General features: G+C 34.7%; 2 protein-coding genes and 1 long non-coding RNA gene across 6 annotated transcripts; 1 reads left to right on the top strand and 2 right to left on the bottom strand.

Annotated features, from left to right (window-relative positions):
* Positions 1-308: 308 nt before the first annotated feature.
* Positions 309-4,382, bottom strand: LOC21387338. Of its 3 annotated transcripts, none has more exons than XM_024174405.1 (4): positions 4,214-4,382; positions 2,273-3,428; positions 935-2,182; positions 309-849 (listed from the first exon to the last, which is right to left on the bottom strand). In XM_024174405.1, the coding sequence occupies exons 2-4, from the start codon at positions 3,299-3,301 to the stop codon at positions 811-813; spliced, it is 2,316 nt and encodes a 771-aa protein (XP_024030173.1). In that variant the 5' UTR covers positions 3,302-3,428; positions 4,214-4,382; the 3' UTR covers positions 309-810. The 3 variants fall into 3 exon arrangements, with proteins under 3 accessions (XP_024030173.1, XP_010109884.1, XP_024030174.1); XM_010111582.2 differs by having other exon boundaries at positions 2,273-3,421; XM_024174406.1 differs by lacking the exon at positions 4,214-4,382 and adding an exon at positions 3,753-3,893.
* A 6,240-nt stretch (positions 4,383-10,622) lies between these two features.
* LOC112094161 lies at positions 10,623-13,950 on the top strand. The gene is made up of 4 exons (XR_002903397.1): positions 10,623-11,045; positions 11,270-12,897; positions 12,979-13,204; positions 13,310-13,950. It is a non-coding gene; the product is annotated as an uncharacterized LOC112094161 (long non-coding RNA).
* Positions 13,951-15,590: 1,640 nt separating this feature from the next.
* Positions 15,591-21,341, bottom strand: LOC21387336 (low-temperature-induced cysteine proteinase). 2 transcript variants are annotated; one of them, XM_010111580.2, is made up of 5 exons: positions 20,745-21,341; positions 17,858-18,090; positions 16,630-16,767; positions 16,049-16,528; positions 15,591-15,878 (listed from the first exon to the last, which is right to left on the bottom strand). In XM_010111580.2, the coding sequence occupies exons 1-5, from the start codon at positions 21,211-21,213 to the stop codon at positions 15,735-15,737; spliced, it is 1,464 nt and encodes a 487-aa protein (XP_010109882.1). In that variant the 5' UTR covers positions 21,214-21,341; the 3' UTR covers positions 15,591-15,734. The 2 variants fall into 2 exon arrangements, with proteins under 2 accessions (XP_010109882.1, XP_024030179.1); XM_024174411.1 differs by having other exon boundaries at positions 17,858-18,069.
* Positions 21,342-22,196: the final 855 nt, after the last annotated feature.

Here is a 22,196-nt window from a genome sequence, read left to right as displayed (position 1 = left end):
TATGAGTTAAATCTTGTTACTGGTGAAGACACTGAAAATTTATTAGAGTTCGGTCAACATTCTGCTGAAGATACCTGAGCTTCATCATTTATATCCAGAAGATACAAAGCGCATCATGTAGCTAGGTACAAAAAAAAAAAAAAATAAATAGAACCTACTTTTGAGTCATGATTAAGAAGAGTGAAGAGGAAATGACTTCAGTTGGCTTTTAAATTTGTCTTTCCTTGCAAATACTCCTTTCCAAAAATAAAAAATTTTAGATGAAATGATTGATCAATATTGAAGCTATAAGAAAAATGCACCTCCAATTCATTACCAACAATGTGCTATTGATTTCTATACAGTACAATCATTATAAAGTCAGGTACATTAGAATTTCAATATTGAAGCTATAAGAAAAATGCATCTCCAATTCATTACCAACAATGTGCTATTAATTTCTATACAGTACAGTCATTATAAAGTCAGGTACATTAGAATTTCAGGCCAAAAATAAAACTGCTGTTACAAGGAACTTTGCCCATCTCACCATTGCCTTGTGGGTATATCAAGAAAGAAAAAAGAGAAAAAGAAAAAATCATGTATAGCTAGCTCGCTGAAAACAAGACCTGAACAAACCTTGTCTGCTTAGTTATCTAAACAACAAAAATGTCATGAAACGGCTCGGTTTCAAAGTCAATATAGGAAGAAGAAGACCTCAAACAACCGGCTCGGCCAAGACATCATGGCCATCTTCAGTTACTTCCAAGTAAAATCTCCGAAACAAAATATATCAAGCGAGAGACTTATTCTTGAGAACCTTGGTATTTTCTAAGTTTTGGATTGCTTAGAAATATGAGCGACTAATTCCTGTAAAAGAGCAAGCAAATAAAGTTAGGTTCTTCAATTTGGTTATAAAGGAAAGAAAAATCACAAAAGTGGTAGGAGAGATTACCTCCGAATACATAGAATGATCGTGATGCAAGTTCGAAGTCTTTACAATCGTTTCCCACTTGGTGCTCGTCGAAGATGTCTTTGACTCCGGTGTTTTAGACCTCGATTTCAAAAATGAGTTCCTCAAAGGGATTGAAGGGATGGTTCGCCAAAGCCAGGACTCAGAAGGTGATCTCGGTAGAGGTGGGGGAAGCGAGGATGGGACCAAACTGGAATTCATATCTCCCAAATCCTCTTTTGGAATCAGATCACTGTTCTTATTTGGATTTCCCTTAAGAGCCAATTCTAAGGAGTCCAAGGACTTGGCTTCTTGGCCGAGTCCTAGTTTGGAGTCTCCGAATAAAGAAGACTTATTACCATCAACAGAGACTAGGCCTTTGGTTGCCAGTATGGATTTTTTCTCCACATTGTTTAGACACTTAATATCTTGGAATACAGATTCTGCAGAAGCTTCTTGCATTTCTCTAGCCAATACTAACAAGTGTGCAAAGTCCTCACCAGCAGAGTTCATTTGTGCCTTGTTATCAAAGGAACCTGAATTTGAATACAAAGTCTCGGCATTATTTACAGTATCTACATACAGTGTTTTCTCAACAGCAGGGCTCATTGAAAGTGGCCCTTGTTTGTTCCTGTGATTTGATGATGTATCCTGAAACTTGTTGCTGCTTTTGCTATAGACGCTGAGAATATTTTTGGCAGCCTTGACACTCTCCTCCTGTGGAACTCCAAGGAACGCTGCTCTTCGGAAGGGAGACTGGGATGATTGGTTTCGGTAAGGAGAAATGCTCGCTGCCCGTGGATTTCTGAAGGGAGATGACTCTCCTCTTTGCAGGTCACCTGAGTATGTCAACCGTCTAGACTCACTGATCAACTTATTTTGGACCACCTTCAGTTCAGCCGATCGACATCCAATATCTGAATTTTTATAATCCCTGAAATCCATCTCCCTTGCCCGTGATTGTCTGAAGGGAGATAGCCTTCCTCTCTGCAGGTCGCCTGAGTATGTCAACTGTCTGGAATCACCAAACGCCTTCAGTTCAGCTGATCTAAATCCAATATCTGTTTTTTGCTTATCATTTGAGGCAATGTCCGCGGCCCGTGAATTTCTCAAGGGAGATAGTCTTCCTCTTTGTAGGTCACCTGAATATGTATACCGTTTGGATTCACCAGCCCTCTTATTCTCAACCGCCAGCAGCTCAGATGATCGAAACCCACCATCTGATTTTTGCTTAAAAGTAGAATCCCAAGCCTGCTAAAAGTATAGGAGAATCTTAAAAAATGATTATGCAAAGAATAGAACTTCAAAAGGGAGTGGAAAAGAAGAAAATGTGTTAATTACCTTCTTGACACTTTTGCTGTGAGATTGATTAGAAGCAGTTTTACGCGGTGTTCCTGTCTTGACTTTCAGCCCGGGAACTGGACCTAAGAGGCTTAAGGAATTTCGAAAGCATAGCCGAGGAAAGAAGCCACAACCTCTCATTGATAGATTTCTAGGGTCATCATAGTGACGATCAACTTCTTCTTCTTCTTCACTGTCTTCTTCTTCATCTTCTGCATCTTGATAATCCCCATAGCGTGGTACCAAACTAGACCCTATTAAATCATTCAAAGGCCTCTTCTCCTCACCAATCACTTTCTTGACTTCTCTAGGTTGTTCCTGCACTACCGAAGCTTGCCTTTTCGGAGAATAAGTACGAGGCGCCTCTAATGCCATGGCCTTGGCTGCAGGCAAGAAGCGCTTCATCATAAAATCTCGAGTTTGTGGATCAGTTGAAAAGCTTCCCGACGGCTTCAGTAAGCCTGCACCATCAGATCCACTCAGACCACTTCCACTGCAGTTCAAGGAAACAGACTCTTTCGAAGATAGTGTGTCAAGTGCATCAGAATAAACATCCTCCTCTTCGACATCCAATTCCAAGGCACCTATCTCATTTGTTGCCTCTTTCGAGTACTTATTAGACTCAGCCACATTGGAATTACAAGAATACAGTGTTTTGATTTGGGGCCTGGTATCACTTCTATATGCATAATGTGTATCCAATGGTTGCTTTGCGACCTCAAAAACATTCCCTGGGGGAACCCTAGGAGTAATAGAAGTCGCCTCTCTAGGCTGACGCTCAGGTTTGTCGGCATTTTTACGTTGTCCTGGGATTTGCTCCCAATTAAAAGGAACTGCCACAGGTTCAGTTACTTGCTCCAAATTAAAGTCTGGTTCAGAAGGAGAATCTCTTACAATTGTCATTTGTCGTCTATTGGGTGAGGAATTCTTGACTATCTTCCTGTTGTCTCGAATTGGAGACATCGGCCTCGAAGCAATTCGCCTCACAGACATAAGGGGAGCACTGAAATTTAGTTTCCTTTCAGCCATCCTAATTTATAACTAATCGAATTCTGTCTCAAAAAATCGATCCTACTTAAACGCTGCAACTGTCAGTGGGCTGAAGTGGTAGAAAAATAATGTTGAATCTCTTCACTCCCCAATCTTCTACTGAATTCTACAGATGAAAGCAATTCTGAATCAGAATTTTTGATTGATAAACACACTAAACGTATGACAGAAAAACATCCAAACAAAAATCTCATATTATCAATTACTTTTACATGTACGGACTAGTGGAACAAAGAAAGGCCACAACTATAATAAGATAGGAACAGGGGAGAAAACCAAAATCTTATAAGTTAGATATGCTTCATAATTCTTGCTCAGAAGAAATATACATTTTTTTTAATTCTCATAATTTTGAAACTTCAGAAACTAGAACCGAATTAAGAAATCGTATGAGGGGAAAAAAAAAAAACCGACTATAGCAAATTCAGACCTTATTTTATTTTCTCCTTGTTAGTTGTTCCCTTCTATCCTCAGCAACCAAACAAGTAAATAAGACCTTACCCAATTAGCCGGGCTTTTTAATTTCATAGTACATGCAGTAGATGCCGTTATTTATTACCAAAGAATTAAATAAATGAAGCGTTTTACTCTAGGAAGAACAAGAAAGATCAACCATTTCACACGCTAAGCAACAGTAAAACCTTAATGAAAGATGAAATGTGATGAAAATCTCAAACTTGGCTGAGAAATTCAAGTGTTTTTATACCAAAATAATAATAATAATAATAATGGAGATAACAAAACCGGGATGATCTAAGGAAAACCCAGAAATGCAAACAGAACAAAACAAGACAATTTCATAAGTAAGAGGCTCATGCATCATTAGAACCACCAATCAGATAACTAACTAAATCAAAATTCCAAGAGTACTTGGAAGAACATAAGAAGTACCTGTCATTCACAGAGAGAGAGAAAGAGAGAGAGAGAGAGAGAGAGAACTCTTCTGGATTGTCACCGAGAATGATGCCGTGGAGTTTGGGGAATGAATGGAAACAAAGAAAAACAAAAGAGTAGAGAGAGAGAGAGAGAGAGAGAGAGAGAGATCAGTGGAGTAAGCACTTTTTTGTTGTCAAGTTTCTGTGAATGTATTTGCGTTTTCAGACAGTTATAGCTACAGTACTAAATACATACGTGTATAGTCAAGTCTACTACTGGACCATATAAGAAAAATTTGTATTATTTTATAACTGCTCATATAATTGCGTCTGAACTCACGCGCTTGCCTTCTTGTCATATTTTAAAGATTATTTGAATTTCTCTGCTTATTTATCTTCTTTTTATTATTATTTTTTTTCTGAAAGCAAAAATGTCGTCACGGAAATACAGTTGAAAAACAGAGACGGTTGCTGAGCTAAACGGCCTTAAATTCTGCTAAAAGTTGATTTCCAATTGGTGAGCCGACCGACCTATTTATTTATTTATTTCCTAATTTCACTAAGATTACGGGCTTTTGAGCCCACGTAGCACTTTTTCTTCATTTTCTTTTTGTGTCCATCATTGATAATTAATTATTTTGTGTTTTAGATACTACTTGTTATAATTAACAGGGCGAGTTTTACGTAAAGCAAGGTGAAATAGAGTAGAGAAATGAGCACAAGAAACAAGGTAAAAGAGTAGATAGAGGAAGATTACTGTTGTACACCAAGAGTCTCACATCGGTTGGAGACGGGGGTCTGAAGAGGTATATGTATCAGAGTGCCAACCCCTCCTACCAGCGAGGCGTTTCTACGGGAAACAAAACCTCCTTCAGTGGTCTTATCCATTGGGCAGAAGTGGAGGACAATATCTCGTTGTGGGGGAGGCCCGGAGGGTGCCCCACGGGGAGAGTGCCGGCACCTCACCTCAGTGAGGCGCCTTTTACGAATGGACAAAATCTTACCCGTCTTGGCGGGCCCAAATAGGGATAATACTTCGCCGGTAGGCCATCGGTGTGTGAAAAATTATGGCGTCAACAATTACTATATTAAATTCATCAAAAACAAAACCACTAAAGAAAGATTAAAAAAGGACTTAACAAATTAATAATAAAAAAGGACCTACAAATTAATGTTGATTCGTTAGGGTGACGTGGTTTTGGTTGAAAAAAAATGAGAAAGTCAAACAGCGAAAAATGGCAGTTTTGCACAAGCGGCACGTTGCACTCATAACATCATTGCATGTAATTATGATTGCAAGTTGCAACTTATTGTCGAAGAAATAGTATAGCGGTGAATTAATGTTCATTTTTCACTTGGTATAATTTGTAAGCAAATGTGAGCGTAACAAAACGCCACTTTGCTCCATGTAATATTCATCGAGAAGAAAATATTTGAAACTTTATTATTTTCGTTGAGGACTTATGTAGTATGTACGAAGATACAACAAAATTATTGTCATTGCTTTAAATTGTTAAAGTTAAGTTAAATTTTATCAAATAATTCTACTTTCAAAATTATATAATATCGTTTTTTTTTTTTTTTTACATTTTCATCCTCTAATAATAAACATAATAATAAATAAGTTTTATAGGCATAGTTTAATAGTGAATACACATTTATCTTTAATATTTTTTTTACTGCGTCTACTTTTACTATTGAGGTATACACTTAGAATCCCACATTCCACTTGAAGAACAAAAAAAAAAAAAGTGCATTTAGTTTAAGGATTCGTGTCATGATTCGAATCATAGTTCGTGACTCGTTACAATAATTTCTCTCACAAAAAATACACGTAAATTAAGAATGGTTCTGAATCATAATTCTGAATCTATCAACTTAAACGTCTTAGAATCCCACATTCCACTTGAAGAACCAAACAAAAAAAGAAAAAAGAAAAGAGAGACGGGGCAAATTAAGAAAGGAAAAACGTTGTACTCTAAGCAAAAAAGTCATATAAATAAATCAAAAGATAAAGAAAATGTTGCATAAATAGACGGGGCAAATTAGAGTATAAAACCACACACAAGTCAAATATTGTCGGCTCTAAATTGTCCTTGTATTAGCATAATGGTGGGCACTTTTTCTCACTTCCCCTTCAATTGCGGGGACGACGTCCATGTTCTCAACAATTTTCTCCATTTCTTAAAAAGCCATTCTTTTTTGTTTTTAATAAAATCTTTGGTGATCCCGGTGGTCTGCCATTCTTAACTATGCTTTTTTATTACCTACATCAATCTCACTCCTCTTAATTATATAAATTAACAGACATGCACAATTTTATTCATAATTTTCCTCTTTATTTCATTTTTAGATTTTTATTTTACTCCTTTTTTTTTCTTTTTTATAGATTTTAGGGAGAAAGAGAGAAATATGTCAAGACTTGAGATGAATTAAAATTAATAGGTCAATAGTTTACATAAGTTAATAAATAGATCAAATTATTATTTTTGTCCATAACTTGTCTGGTTATGAACCATAACTTGACAAGTTATTGTACATAATTCATGATTTTTGTTCATAACTTGTCTGGTTATAAACCATAATTTGATAAGTTTGTCCATAATATATCTGGTTCTGAACCATAACTTGACAAATTATGGCATATTAATTTTTATAACTAAAAGTTAGCCTATATATTTTCTTAAATTTTTTATATTGGTCTATTTTTTACTATTTCCGTAGATTTTTATGCCTTTATATTTCCCTATTTAATGTTCATCTGTCTTAGTCCCAGGTTCATCAATACAATGCATTTTTCCCATTTCTTATGCCAAGAAAAACAGTGCAAACTAACGTTATCCTTCAGTACTGAAACACCTGCCACTCTTCCACCAAATCCCTTAAGAGGGCCACACCCAACCGAATTTATCATTGCTCAAGACGCCTTATCAAAGTGGGTAGAGCGGAATCAATGATAATAATAACACCATGTGTAATTAGAGGACCATATACTTATACCTTTAAATAATAATTAGTACTAAGCGGTTATCACTAACTATCAGGTGGATCTCTTTCACAATTAATGTGAGCAGTTGTTAATATATCTAGTAGAACATGTTTATATCTAGTAGAAAAAAAAAAAAAAAAAAAAAAAAAAAAAAAAAAAAAAAACTGTGATATATTATAAAGCTGTGGGAGGAGAAAAAAAAAAAACCAAAATAAATAAAACATATTGATCCATCCAACTCGTTGAAGAAATATAGTCACTCGTTGACTTGTCATTTTTCATCAATTGCAATATGGTAAGCCAATTGTCATACTAATTGGTGGCCATGTCGTTGTTTTTATCATTTTTTTTTCATTATCCTTTCAAATTAACGAATATATAGAGTTTGGGCAGAGAAACTGGATAGTATAGAGTGTGTGTGCGTATATATATATATATAGACACGTACACATGTATAACGTTGCAGACACAATTGCCTGATGCGAAGGACTTGTGGCCAGAAAAATTAAGAATGTCTAATGGTTAGAATTTAAGCAAGTACCAACTTCCAAACTTATTAACCCTTTGCTTTTCTTTATTAGAACTTACAAGGCCTGCCCCACCACGAGCCTGAGGGAGAAAAGCCAGTCTATAGAGCCCACCTTGCGGACATTTTGGACCTAACGTACATCATGCCTTATCTTATCCCTCCGCGAAATTTCCTACCCATAAAAAAACAAGAAAAAAAAGAAACCTATAGTCAGAGAGTTAGATATTTTAAAATTATGTGTTTAGTTGATGTATTCGTATCATGATTTGAATCATGATTTGTGATTCGTTACAGTATTTTCTCTCACAAAAAATACACGTAAATAAAAAATAGTTATGAATCCATTATTGTTGTTGTTCAAATTTAACACAACACCATGTGTAGATAGGCACGGTAATCAGCCTTTGTTTCTCCGCCTCTTCTGATAGGATTTTGGTCTCTTCTCAAATCGAGCTAGTGCTGTCCTCCACCAAAGAGTAAAAGGGAACCTTAGAGTAAGGAGACACCGGTGTGGTATCGATCAAAGGCACTCTGATATTCAAGTCAGTGTGTTGATCTAGAGCAATAAATGGAATGACAGGAGTTAAGTGAAGAGTTTGTACTTACCTCAATAAGTGATCAAAGGGAAATTTATAGTTTATTGTTGGGTTTGGGTAGGACCTATGACCCGCTTAGGCCCGAGTGTACGATTGTACATATATGTCAGATCTTTAGGACATTCATCCATGGCTCTCATACCATATTCATCCGAGAGTGGAGATGGTCCTAAATTGACTAACCCACGCGATGTACGAAATTGTCAGAGTCTTTGGTGTTCGGCCGCTTAGGGTGTGAATTTGGTTGTTGGGACGCGCCATGGTCCTTAAATTGAGTCCGAATAAGTACAACGGGTGCCCTGACTTTTCTGCTATGGGAGGAGGAATCGCAATAGGGCTGGAACAGTGATCGGCTTGTCACACCGACCAGTCTACCAACAAGTGTTATAGTTTCTCTCATAAAATTGGACTAACACAACTCAAGTATTCAAGAAAAATATGTTCAAGTTTCTAAAATTTAAGTGTGGCACATGCGCCATCTAACAAAGCGTAGCTCGATAGTCAATACATATAAGACATTAGTATATGAGAATAAAAACAGAGAGAAGAGAGAAAATAGAACCAAACGTGGACCTCCATGCATTGGACTTATTTTCTTAATTAATTTCTGTCATTTTACATCGGAGTGTTTTGTTGTGTGAAGGTAAATACGTATTAGAAACATCCTTATCTGACTTGGAATAAATACAAATTTGGGAGGTACGAACAGTTTGTGGTGATTACGGGCCCGTTTAGTTCGTTAATTCGAGTTTTTAATTTGAGTTGAGATATAATTTTATATGATAGCTTTTTACTGTAACAAAAAAATTAGATGTGACTATTTCTTAGAGCTTTTTACTGTAATAAAACTCAAATTTTAAACTCGAATAAGTAAAATGAACGGATGACAAAATGCTATTTGCGGTTTCAAAACAAAACAATTTAACTGGAAGGATGTACTGAAAGGCGAATGCTAGTGAAGTGCAAGATGGGCCTTGACTCTGGCCACTGTCCACCACTTGAGATCTCAAACTGTAAGAATATATCCTCTTCATTTAATTCAGCTGCCAATCATCCAGAGAATGGGAAGTACACAATAAGTTTTCTGAGTAAAGCACAGTGATGGGACCAACCATTCTACTCACATATTTGGTTTCTAATAAGTGCTCCTTTTTTCCCCAAGAAAAAAAATAAAAAAAAAAATAAAAAAACGTATTCATCTACTGTAACAAAGAGACAATTTTTCTTCTTCATTATAGGAGTTTGTAAAGCCTTTTTTTTCACTTTTTTTTTTTTTTGGGCTACTGAAAGATAGGGATGAGACGAGTTTACCCTCTTAATTACGGGTTTAGAGATCCATCTGCGTCAAACGCACAAACTTATTATGTCAGAGGTCTAACATAGACGTTAAGAATCGAGCTATCTCATATAAAGAGTTGTGAAGCTCTCGTCTTTTACTGTTACGTTACGCTTAACGGTGGTTTGTAAGTCCCCTGTTTGTTTTCTGTCCTGTAACTCTGATGGCCCATGTCAATCAATGAAGCCCATTTGTCTAAAGAGGGTTTAGGTCCTATATGCAAACATCTAACTGGTGGGTGGAGGCTCACATTTTGCTTGTGACTTGAATTTATTGCACTGCTTTATTTATATATATATATATACACACACACACACACACACACACACACACCAATGGTTACTTGCCATGACCATCATTTGTTTTAAGAATTTTACCTGATTTATGATTATAATTTTTAGTTTTGTTAAAATATTTTTTTCTTATAAAAAATTTAAATTTTAAAAATTAGAATCATGAACTATAGTTTTAAACTCATAAACTAAACGTTACTTAAATATGCGATATGATAGAAAAGATCCCTAATTTTAATCCTTTTCTGGTGAGGAAAAGATTGGCATTGCATGATATTGAGGTAGAATAGCTACATTGTGGAATATTAGTAAATATTGAGCTTTGCTTGCTGTTTTAAACTGGATGTGTGGTTGATATTTCACGTTTAAAAAAATGATTTGGCCAATATTAATTGAAACATGAAAAGATGACGACTCTTTCAAGGACACGGTTGCTTCATATTTCCCTCTTATGTCTTAGTTAATGATTCAAATTGATCATAAGAATTGTTCTTTTAACTTGTAACAAGTCACTTGTTTAAATCTCCATAAATTTTGCAAATGCCAAAGCAAATAGTGGAATCAGGCTTGACCGGCCTTATGTTACAAGATTATCAAACAGAGCAGTAAACTTTAGGGTGCGTTTGGTTTGGGGAATGGAATAGAATGGAAAGACCATTCCCCCCAATTCTCTTGTTTGGTTTCAGTTTTGTAGTTGGGATAGGCTTTTCAACGGAAAGCCCATTCACTCAATTTGAGTGAATGGGCATTCACTCGGGGGGTGGTGGAATCGCATTTCCATTCAGCCTATTTTTTCATTTTCTCCGTATTGTCCTCGAGTCTCAATCGAGAAGAGACAAACCCTAGAGCTCCCATCGCCGTCGCGACCACCCAAGCTCCGATCACTGTCGCGACCACCCGAGCTCCCATCGCCGTCGCGACCCGAGCCGTTCTTCCGCCGATCGATTCTCGTCTTCTCCCTTCCTTTTCGACCTTCCTCCACTCGGTTTGGCTCGTTCGTTTTCGTTTCAATCTCGTCATCGGATTTCGGTTTCCTTAGATCCGGTTGTAGCTTCACCAGCGCCTCTATTTCCAGCAAGGTCAGGTCGCAGTTGATTTCGGCAAGGTCAGGCTCCATTCTTTGATCTCGGTTGAATTTTTTTTTTCATTTTTTTCGAGTGTTTTTTGTATGGATCTTTTTCTTGGCTTTGTTGCTTTGCTCATTGAAAACTCGTGTGATGATCGATCCTCGCGGATGCTTTGCTTTGCTTTGCTCATTGGATATGTTTTTTGTTGAACTTAAATGTGCTCATTGGATCTGTTTGGTTGGCTCGTTCGTTTTCGTTTCAGTCTTGGTCGCAGTTGATTCCGGCAAGGTCAAGTCGCGGTTGATTCCGGCAAGGTCAGGTCGTGGTTGATTCCGGCAAGGTCAGGCTCCATTCTTTGATCTCGGTTGAATTTTTTTTTCATTTTTTTGAGTGTTTTTTGTATGGATCTGTTTCTTGGATTTATTGCTTTGCTCATTGAAAATCCGTGTGATGATTTTGAGGATTTGAAGTTCGAAACTTATTTCATTCGAACAAGTGTAGAATGCTGAGGGCCGTGAGAATTTTTGTGTACCCATTTGTGATTTTGGCTGTGATTCTGTCATTTGTGATTTTAGCTGTGATTCTGTCATTTGTGATTTTTGCTGTGAAACTGTCATTTCTGATTTTGGCCGTGATTCTATCATTTGTGATTTTGGCTGTGATTCTTGTCCACGAGTAATCACTTGGTAAATATAAGAATCAAGTCATAAGAAAAGCAACACTTTGGAACAAGCATGTAGCAGCATAATACCATGTGAAACACAAAACAAATTATAGCATAATACCATGTAACAGAGGATTTATGGGGTACCCTGCTGAAGATTTCCTCAGCAAATGCACGTGTTGCACTTAATGAGGATACTCCAAACTCCTCGAGCTTACTCACTACTTCAGCTGGTGATGTTGCTTGTTTAGCTACAATAGAACCAAAATCATCATATTTGTTAGTTAAAATACATAGTACATAAAATTAAATTAAAAAAAACAATTTGCAGTGTGAGGTTAGACCAGCTTACATAGCCCGATGACATACAGAACAAGCGTGGATTAAGAATATCCTAAGAGTGACATTAGCTTATCTGAAACCCATTTTTTTAGATTTCCATCACTTGCCATATTCACTGCCAAAAAAAAAGTTTAGGTTATTCCATTTGTATACTTTCTTAACTTTGGAAACAGTGTCAACCTCCGCTGAAGTGTGTCATCCTTTTGGCTAGTGCATACTAATTTGGTTCTTTCATGGTTTAACTAGTGCATACTTTTATGCTCAGTTTTTTAGACAACGGAGTTGAAATGTACTAATTTGGTTGTTTTATTGTAGGATAATGGCTCGTTTAGGATTAGTCAAAAGTGAAAGTTTGAGAAAGACGAAGATAGTTGCTTTGCTTTTACATTGGTTGAATATTATGCATGTAGTGCAATGGTTCTTTCAATTGATGGAATAGTGGTGATGGAGGATATAGAATCAAACTTTGTACAGAGACAACTTTATGTGCTTGACGTGTTTGTTCATAGGCAATATGTTTATCAACTAGCTTACGCTAGGCAATATGTTTATCAACTAGCTTACGTAAGTGATGTCATATGCAGAGATCAATTAAGGATGAATAGAAATGCCTTCACTAATTTGTGCACATTGCTAGAAACTAGGGGTGGGTTGAAAGTGTCTAAGTATTTGCAAGTAGATGAGCAAGTGGCTATGTTTTTACATACCATTGCTCACCATGAGAAAAATAGAGTTATAAAATTCCATTTTATGAGATCTGGACAAACGGTTAGTAAGTACTTTCACAATGTCTTGCATTCAATCATTCGACTTCATGGAGTGTTATTCGTTAGACCCGAGCCGGTTGCAGATACTCAACTGATGAGAGGTGGAAATGGTTTAAGGTACGTACCTATTTCTGTGTTATGTTTAAAATGGGCACCACCCATGGTGTAATTAATAATTATATCTTTTATTTATTATAGAATTGCCTAGGTGCACTAGATGGAACCTATATTAGGGTGAAAGTGCCTATGGCAGAGAGACCCAAATATCGTAATCGACATGGAGCTGTAGCAACAAACGTCTTAGGAGTATGCACACGAGATATGAAATTTATATATGTGTTGCCTGGATGGGAAGGATCTGCAGCTGATGGTAAAGTATTACGCGATGCTCTACGTAGGGCAAATGGTTTACGTGTTCCAAATGGTAAGTTTGTTTGTTACTAGTAAAGTAGTTTACTCGTTCTTTGTTACATCGTTCGTTGTTACATTTACAAAATGTTAAATCTATATTTATCAATTCTTTTAACAGGATGTTACTATCTTGTTGATGCTGGATACACCAATTGTAAAGGATTTCTTGCTCCATTTCATGGCCAACCGTACCATCTAAAGGAATGGGAAGATAGACCATAACCTAGGAATCACATGAGTATTTTAATATGAAACATTCACATGCTAGGAATGTGATTGAGAGATGTTTTGGTGTACTTAAGAGTCGTTGGGCGATTCTTCGTAGTCCATCGTTCTTGCCAATTAAAACTCAAAATCGCATTATCTTGGCATGTTGTTTGTTACATAATTTTATTAGGCGCAAAATGCCTAATGACGTTCTAGATCCAATACCAGAAGATGAGTGTGAGAATAACGAAGAAGATGATGAAGAAGTGATGATTTGATAACGACCGTTGAGCCTTCAGAGGAATGGACTGAGTGGAGGAATACTATAGCACAAGATATGTTTAATGATTGGAGGCATCGTAGGAATGCATGACAATTGTATTTGTGTTTTTCCTTGGGAGTTGTAACATGACTTGTGTTGTTTGCTTGTATTAGGACAAACTTATGTTGCTTTGTTATGTTTTTTCCTCGAATAATATGTGTCGCTTTGTTATGTTTTTATTTCTAGTATTTGCAAGTTACTAATTATATATCATGGAGGATGTTGATTCTTGATTGTATGCATGTTTGTTCTTTGTTATTGTTAGGATGGACACTTCCAAATCCAGAGGTCCAGGACAAAATAAAAGGTTTTGGAATGAAGATGAGGATAAATTCTTAATTGAAGCTTTAATGGAGTTACATAACGAGGGAACATATAAAACGGAAGGTAATTTCAAGGCTGGACATCTGCAAGCTCTTAACATAACAAGTTGTCAAGATGTGACTTACTAGCTAGGCCACACAGAGTCAAGGATAAAAACCTTGAAGACTCATTTTCAAATTGTTTATGAAATGCTAACCGGGCCTAACTGTAGCGGTTTTGGATGGGATCTAGACAGTAAAACGGTTATTGCGAAGAAGCCGATATGGGAAGCATATCTCAAGGTACTTATAATTATAATTTAGTAATATGGTTGATAGTAATAGAAGTTGTTCATTTAGTTACATCATTTTTTGTATTAAATTCAGAGTCATAAGGAAGCATTACCGTTTAAGACCAAGGCTTTTCCCTATTATGATGACTTGTGTATGGTTTTCGACAAAGATCGTGCAACTGGTAGGGGTGCCGAGGCTGTTGTTGATGTAGTTGAGGAACTTGAAAAAGAAGCAGTTGACGACATTAATGTTGACGATGACTGTTTCAATGACATTCACAATACGACTTATATTGATGAAGCGCAATCAATGTCTTTCTCACAAGCATCGGCTATTCCTTAAACTTAAGCTCAATCTCAGGAGTCGTCTAAAAAAAAGGAAGAGTACAAACAATGCAGAGGCTTATGAAGCCATTGAAAGATCATCTAGTTTACTTGCTGGTGTTATTGAATAGGAAAGTGAACGTTTAAGTCGGGCTATCGGTGAAGACATGATGAAAAACCATAGCCGGATTAGAGATGAGCTATAAAGGACCACAACTATTAACACAATGGAACGTCATAAGGTAGCTCGGATGATGATAAATGATGATGCTAGTTTCTTACTTTTTTAGTATCCCTGATGATGAAAAAGATGAGTGGGTTAGAGCTTTGCTTGCTGGTGATATTTAGGAATATTTGTTTAGTTTCAGTGGAAAAACATAGCCGGATTATCTTTTGATATAGTGGTGTGTGCTATGCATTTCTCTTTTGATATTGTAACTAATTAGGATTATGCTTTACTTTGTTAAATTGTATTAACTAGGAACTTGCTTGACTTGGCATATGACTATATTTTGGGATTATATATGTAATTGAATGATATATTGTCATTTTTATTATTGACAGGAGCCAAAGTTATATTTTTTAGGGAACATATCATGGTAGATGCCAAAAGTGATCATATTTGAGCTTGTGATAATTTATTATTACATAAAAATATCAAATATTATTTTTTTTACAATTGAAATATAGTTTTTAAATTATTATTCTTCAAATAAAAAGTTTTTTCAATAATTAAATTATTTTTTTACTATTTTAATTAATTAAAATATTAAATAATTTAGGATTATTAATTAAGGGTATTTTTGTCAAAATACAGTTTATTTTCATTCCATTCCGTTGTCAACCAAACAGCACAATTCTCATTCAGGTATTGATTCCATAACTCCAATCAAACTAAAGAATCAGTTTATGATTCAACCACATTCTAATTCCATTCTATTATCATTCCGTCACTGTAATCAAATGCACCTTAAGTAGTGAAAAGATCACATTTTTATCCTTTCCTATTTCAGTTTCTTTTTTTTTTTCTTGCAACATATTTGCTTAGTCTCCATAAAAATTATTAAAACACACTGGTGACCGGTCTTCCTTTTCTCAGCGCATTGCAGCAGCAAAAGGATTCCTCTTCCACTGCAGAGTATGATTTCTCTTCTCTGTTTCTTCTATTTTAGTCCACGGCAACTTGGGCTTGGCCAATTTTCTTTTCTTTGCCGCTACTCCCAAGTAGTCTCCTTGTTTCTTCAAAACAAAATTAGTTGAAAAAAAAAATGTTACTTTGCAATTTGATTAAAACAAATTGTATACTGAATTCAAAAAAAAAAAAAAGAAAAGATGATTAGTTTCATAAATGCGCCTAAATTGTATAACTATTTTTCAATGTGCCCCATGCCATGTCAACAAATCCTTACCTTTACACAGAGGCCTTGTTCAACATCACAAATTTGGTAATCACTGGGGCAGCAGTATTCGGTATCACTGCAGCAAATGGCATTCCCGTATTCACAACAACCGTAGATCAGGCAAAAATTTGGGAATTCAAGGATGCAACAACAAGTCTCATCGCTCGCGCAGTAGAAGAAATCTCCACATTGCGCTGGTGAGGGTGAGGGAGGAGGTGGTCGCGGTGGTGAAGGTGGTGACGGAGGACTAAATGGGGACGGTGCAGAAGATTCCTTGGTTGGATAGGAAGCCATGGCATTAATTGCACATACACCATATTCTAGATTAGTATTCCTTTTTATGAAGATGTATCCCCCCATTCCCCAATTAGTTCCCCATGAATTCTTTACAATCCAATAATCTTCACCGCCTTCAGAACCGTATCCGACTATTAGAACACCGTGATCAAGGTCGTTCGGGTCGTGAGAGCAATCACCATCGTAGATTCCCTAATAAATCACATGTTACATTTTATTTAACAATAAATTTCAAAATATATGTCCTGGTGAAACTGTGGAATACACAACATTACGTAAAATAATAAGCTCACCCCTGTATAAAGTTGAAAATCCCATGCAGAGCCATCTATAGCAACGCTAATTGGTTGCTGAACAGTGGCGCACAAAAGGTCAGCATCTGATTCTCCTACATCTTCATACCCGTCAATGGTAACAACTTTCCTTTTCTCCTGATCATACAATATGTAAGAAGATACACAAATTAATGTGACAATTGAGCCCAAAAAACAAAAGGAGTAATGTGAACTATAGTATTAGCCTAACCAAAAAGCTCTTTTAAGTAGGTCACAGTATAAAAAAAACTACAAAAAGGAGCATAATTAAAATTCTGTTTTTAAATGAGATAATAATTTTCTTCGTTGAGTGAAGCATAATTACGATTTTCTTAATTTATTGAGGGCACAGAAAAAACATCTCAAAAATTTATATTCACATAAAAAAAAAAACTTCAGAAATTAGGTGGGACAAGTACCCCCATAGAAATCAATGTGGCTCCACTGCTAAGAGGCTCGCGTATAATATAAATGATTATGATACATGGACTTAAAGCATTTCCAATGCAATGTCAAATTAAAGTAACAATTTAAATTTTAACGTTTGAGTGAAAAAAAATCCCCAATATAATATTATTTTTTTGTTAAATTTAGCAAACACGATACTGGCAAACTTATCACCATATTTAGTAAATGTTAAATTTGACATTTGATTGCTATTTATTAATATGCTATTTAATCATTATAACATTACTTTTTTAAAATTATTTTAATATAAAAATTTACTTTTTACTAGTTTTAAAACTTAACAATTATAACAAAAAGCAAATATAACATTTTGAATAGTATTATGTGTTGGAGCACATATAAAATAGTACATAAAAATGTCATTTTCACACTTTTTAGTAACAAATATAACAATTGAGAAAGTCATTTGCATTCAAGATGGTATTACATATAGTTTTACAATGCAATTTGGAGCTATCTGATTAGACCAAAAGTGACCAGTAATAGATTAGTAATTGTATGGGTTGAATATGTTCAGTATTATATTGTGTATGCATGATTGCATGTGTATAAAAATATTTGGAAGTCTCATCGATGCTAAGTACCAATACTCGTATGAGATGGCCCCTCTTATGTGTCTCATATTACGTAATCTATTTTCTATCGGTGGTGGTGCTTAACACTATCGATGCCTCGTAACTGAGTGTGTAAAACAGTAAAGATGAACCAAATGTTGGCAATTCAATGGAAGAAGCAAGACCTTGGTGGTGTTACAAGTACCGTCAAGACCAGTATAGGGGTAATCAGATTCGGAATCAATACCACCATTGTTGATGACCCATTCAAAAGCATCGTCCATATTGCCTCCGTCACATCCACTGTCGGTGGTATCACAGTCCACAAGTTCTTGCTCCGAAAGGCTTATGAGGTCCCCGGTGACTATGGCGTTTATTCCTTCCATGGCACCCGTTGCTGAGAATGACCAACAACTCCCTGTAATTAAACATCGTAATCGCATAATTAATCTTGAGCAAATTGTGATTTGGAATTTTTATTCTTCCTAATTAATTTGAAAACTGTGGTTGCAACTTGGATTTTTTTTTCCCCCACAGATATGAATTATTCTGATTTAGTATAGCACAATTGATGGACATGAAAAACGTTCATATATATATATAAATATATATATATATTTATTTATTTAGGATTTTGTACAATCAAGTAACTCCAACATTCTAACTTGTTTTGTTCACTTGCTCATAATCACAGACCTGAAACTACTGGCTCTCAAGTAAATAAAACACATTTCTTTAGGGTCAATTAAATATTTATTTTATCTCATAGTTTTAATTATTCATCAATTTGTCCCTCTTCTTTTAGAAATTATAAATGTATCTTTTGAAAAAGAATTTATTTCACTTCCATCCCTCATGTATTTTATGAGCAGATAGTAATTTTAGTTATTTATCAATTTATTTCTCTGTTTTTAAAAACCATAAAAAGGCATCTTCTGAATTTAAAAATTTATTTCAATTTCATGCCTCACTCATTTAATGAATAGAAAAAACTGGATGAAAGACATAACTATGCGTAAATAGTTTATGAAATGTATTTTATAGATTTCCTCAAAAACAATATTTTATAAATTTATAAACATAAAAAACCCTAAACAAAACATCAATTTTTTTTTTTAAAAAAAAACAGATCTTGATTTTTTATGTTTTTTGAAGGATAAAAATATTTTTTTAATTTTTTTCTCAAGAAAAAAATCAGAAATAGTTTCGATATAACTAAAGATTCGAAAGTCTTTTTTCCATGTCTTTTGTTTACAAAGTGTGCAATAAATGAAAGTGAAAATGAAAAAAAAAATAGTTTTAAAGGATATTTCTGTAGTTTCTAGAAACAGAGGGGTAAGAGGACAGTGGGATAAATTAATAAATAATTAAAACTAAGAGATATAGTTATGTAATTAACCACAAACACATGAAAAATTTGCTAATACCAAGAAAAAAGGAAAAAATAATTTTGGTACCCAATATTTATTTTGAAAAACTCACTTTGATACCTTTGTATTTTTAACAATATTAAAATGGTACATTCATGTTTTAAAAAGTATCATTTTGATACCCTAAATCGATTCCTTTTATTAAAAATATCATTCATTGATATTTGAACACAAGGAAAATATTTGCTTATATTTCAGTCATTTTTTTAAAAAAATTTTGGACCATTAAATAAAAAGGAGAATAAGGATAAAAAAGATCATCTTTTGTACCAAAAAAAAAAAACAGTTCAGGGTCTCAAAGTGATTTTTTTATTTAAACATCAAAGTACATATACTATTATGATATTATTTTTTCGAAAAGAAAAAAAAAAGTGAATTCAAGATGCATTATTGGGCTTCAGAAGCGTAGAGGTTAAGCTTAACTAATTTCTATCTACGATTCTAGAACATCTATCTCATTCTCTGCCTCCTCCCTCTCACATGACATGTCCCAGTGGTGGAAATATGTGTTTTCAGTTCAATCCATAAAAGTACCAAGATACCTTGATGATGATGATGATGATGATGATGGTTATTATAATAATAATAATAATAATTATAATTATAATAATAATAATTATAATAATAATAATAATTATTATTATTTGATTAGCATACTCTGATAATTTTGATGAGACCATTCGAACCTAAAGTCTTAATATCAAAGCAATGGAGCGCCCACTACTTCCATTTGAGTCCTTACTAGTCACATGATAATTTCTACACCAAGTTACCTTTAAAAAGGGCCTTTTTTCCACTCTTTCATATTGACTTTTTAGAACTATCGTATTTCCCGGGGGGACAAAAAAGCTATTAGGCTTTTTAGCACAATAAGAGCCCGTTTAGTTCGCTGATTCGAGTTTTTAATTTGAGTTGAGATATGACTTTATGTGAGAATTTTTTACTATAACAAAAATGTTAGATGTGACTGTTTCTGAGAGTTTTTTATTATAAAAAAACTTAAATTTTAAACTCGAATCGATAAAATGAACGAATAATCCCAATTATATGATTTACCACTAAAAATCTCAAAGGTTGCCCCACGTACTAACATTCTGCCCATCTGAAAACTAAATTACAATTTGAACTAACGCCTCTCCCCACTACAATGCTTTCGTATTTTTCAAGTGTAAAATCACACGCATTGGACTTTCTATAGGCACAAAAGTTCGTCATAACATATACTAGTTCCCTAAAAAAAAAAAAATGGTATACTAGTTCCCCCAAATAGCAAAGAACATATAAAAGTTAAAATATATGGCTGTATTTTATTATTTTTAAGAAATTTCTCTGATAGGACTTGTTGTTTTTTAACTATCGATAGTTACTTTTATTGTAACTATTGGATTATATTATGGTTTGATTTGTGTTTCACGCTGGAAAATTTTTAAAGGATAGATACTCACAGATTAAACTCTCAAAATCTTATTTTAACAGCTAAACAACAATAACTACTGACAGTTAAAAACTGCAGGTTCTACAGGAAAATCTCCCTTATTTTTCATCTTAAATTCTAAAGCATGCACAACGCGAAACACAGATAAAATTCTAAAGCACGCAGTGTGACCAAAACCTCAAAACTACAGAGAAAGTAGAAACTTACCACAATTGCCTTGGTCTTTGACACCAGTAACAACTCCTTTTGTCCTCCAATCCAAACTCAAAGGCGCATCAACAGATCCCAATTTCCCACGCAAACTCCTGCTGGGAATAACATTCCTCCGCCTCTTATTGTCAATCTTTGACGAATAAACCTTCCTGAACTCCTCATTGCTCATATCAGCAAACCTGTTCAACCCCAACTTGTGTCCGTTCTGCGACCTTCTCTTCCAATAATCATTCTTCTCATATATGTACTTAAGATTCCTCTTGAAATTCTCATTTCTTCTCTCTTCCTCTTCCGGTTGCCGGTAAACCTTTTTGTGCTTTTCTGTCCATTTTCGGAACAGCTCAACCGCTTCTTTCTCTGATGGGAAACTTTCCATTTCATGACCGAGAAGGCTTGAAGATAGGCATGTTAGCCATGCCCAGATCAAGAAAACAAGAGCTGATTGGATTTTCTTTGAACCCATTAGTTTTCTAACTTGGGTTTTGATCAGTTTTTGTTGATGTTTTGATCTGTCTGAGGATTTCTGACCGCGTTTATATAGGTAAGCCTACCAGTCAGATCAAGATTTTTTTTTTGTTTGTTGATGTTTTGATCTGTCTGAGGATTTCTGACCACGTTTATATATATAGGTAAGCCTACCAGTCAGATATAGATTTTTTTTTTTTTTTTTTTTTTCTAGACTACAATATCCTGTGAATTGCTCAAAATGTTTTCGAGGACTATATATTTAGTGTTAGTTTGGTAAAGGTGATTTGAAAAATGATTGAAGACAATAACATGGCAAAAAAGTAATATTAAGGACACCAATTTAAATATTAATTTTTATATATTAATTAATGTGATATGTGAATTGTTATTTTTTTATTAATAGATGTAATATCTTATTATTAATTAAAATGATAATATTTTAAATACTTATTAATATAAAATTAATAACTTAAATATTATATCAGTTAATATATAAAAATTAAAATTAAAATTGGTATTTTTAACATTTAGCGCATAATTCCCTGTAGTACATCATGAGTAGCTTTGACTTGAGAGCGGGAAAGTAGAGCAGGGAGATCTAACGGTCAACTTTAAGAACATGAGTTGAAGCTGGGACAGTGAAGGAGAAGGTTTACTTTGGGCTTAAATTGACAATGACTAGCGAATTGAGATTTTCTAAATTTGCAATGACGAATTAAATTGCGAAGTATAAATATTATGCGAATTGAGAAGCATTTCTCAATCTGCAAAATTTACTAATCCGAACTATATATATTATATATTATATATATATTTTTATATACGTTTAAATAACATATGTAACATACGTTTTTTTTTTTCAATATATAATCCATATATAATTTAAGTGTATATATGTATCGAATCTCAATACTCCTCTACGGCAGATTTAAACAAACTCCAAGCCCAAACTAATGTCTAATACTTTACTTCTTGGGT

The sequence above is a fragment of the Morus notabilis genome, unplaced genomic scaffold, assembly GCF_000414095.1.
Source record: "Morus notabilis unplaced genomic scaffold, ASM41409v2 Scaffold1927, whole genome shotgun sequence".
NCBI lineage: Eukaryota > Viridiplantae > Streptophyta > Magnoliopsida > Rosales > Moraceae > Morus > Morus notabilis.
This window is presented reverse-complemented; position numbering and strand designations above follow the sequence as displayed.

Bases quoted from the DNA above. Each gene is read 5' to 3' on its own strand.
- LOC21387338 (XM_024174405.1), bottom strand. From the start codon at position 3,301: ATGGCTGAAAGGAAACTAAATTTCAGTGCTCCCCTTATGTCTGTGAGG. The intron at 2,183-2,272 runs GTAATTAACACA...TACTTTTAGCAG, and splicing joins ACAGCAAAAGTGTCAAGAAG to GCTTGGGATTCTACTTTTAA. The intron at 850-934 runs GTAATCTCTCCT...GCTCTTTTACAG, and splicing joins ATCATTCTATGTATTCGGAG to GAATTAGTCGCTCATATTTC.
- LOC21387336 (XM_010111580.2), bottom strand. From the start codon at position 21,213: ATGGGTTCAAAGAAAATCCAATCAGCTCTTGTTTTCTTGATCTGGGCA. The intron at 16,768-17,857 runs GTCTTGCTTCTT...TTGTATGATCAG, and splicing joins GTACTTGTAACACCACCAAG to GAGAAAAGGAAAGTTGTTAC. The intron at 15,879-16,048 runs GTAAGGATTTGT...TTTGTTTTGAAG, and splicing joins AACAAGGCCTCTGTGTAAAG to AAACAAGGAGACTACTTGGG.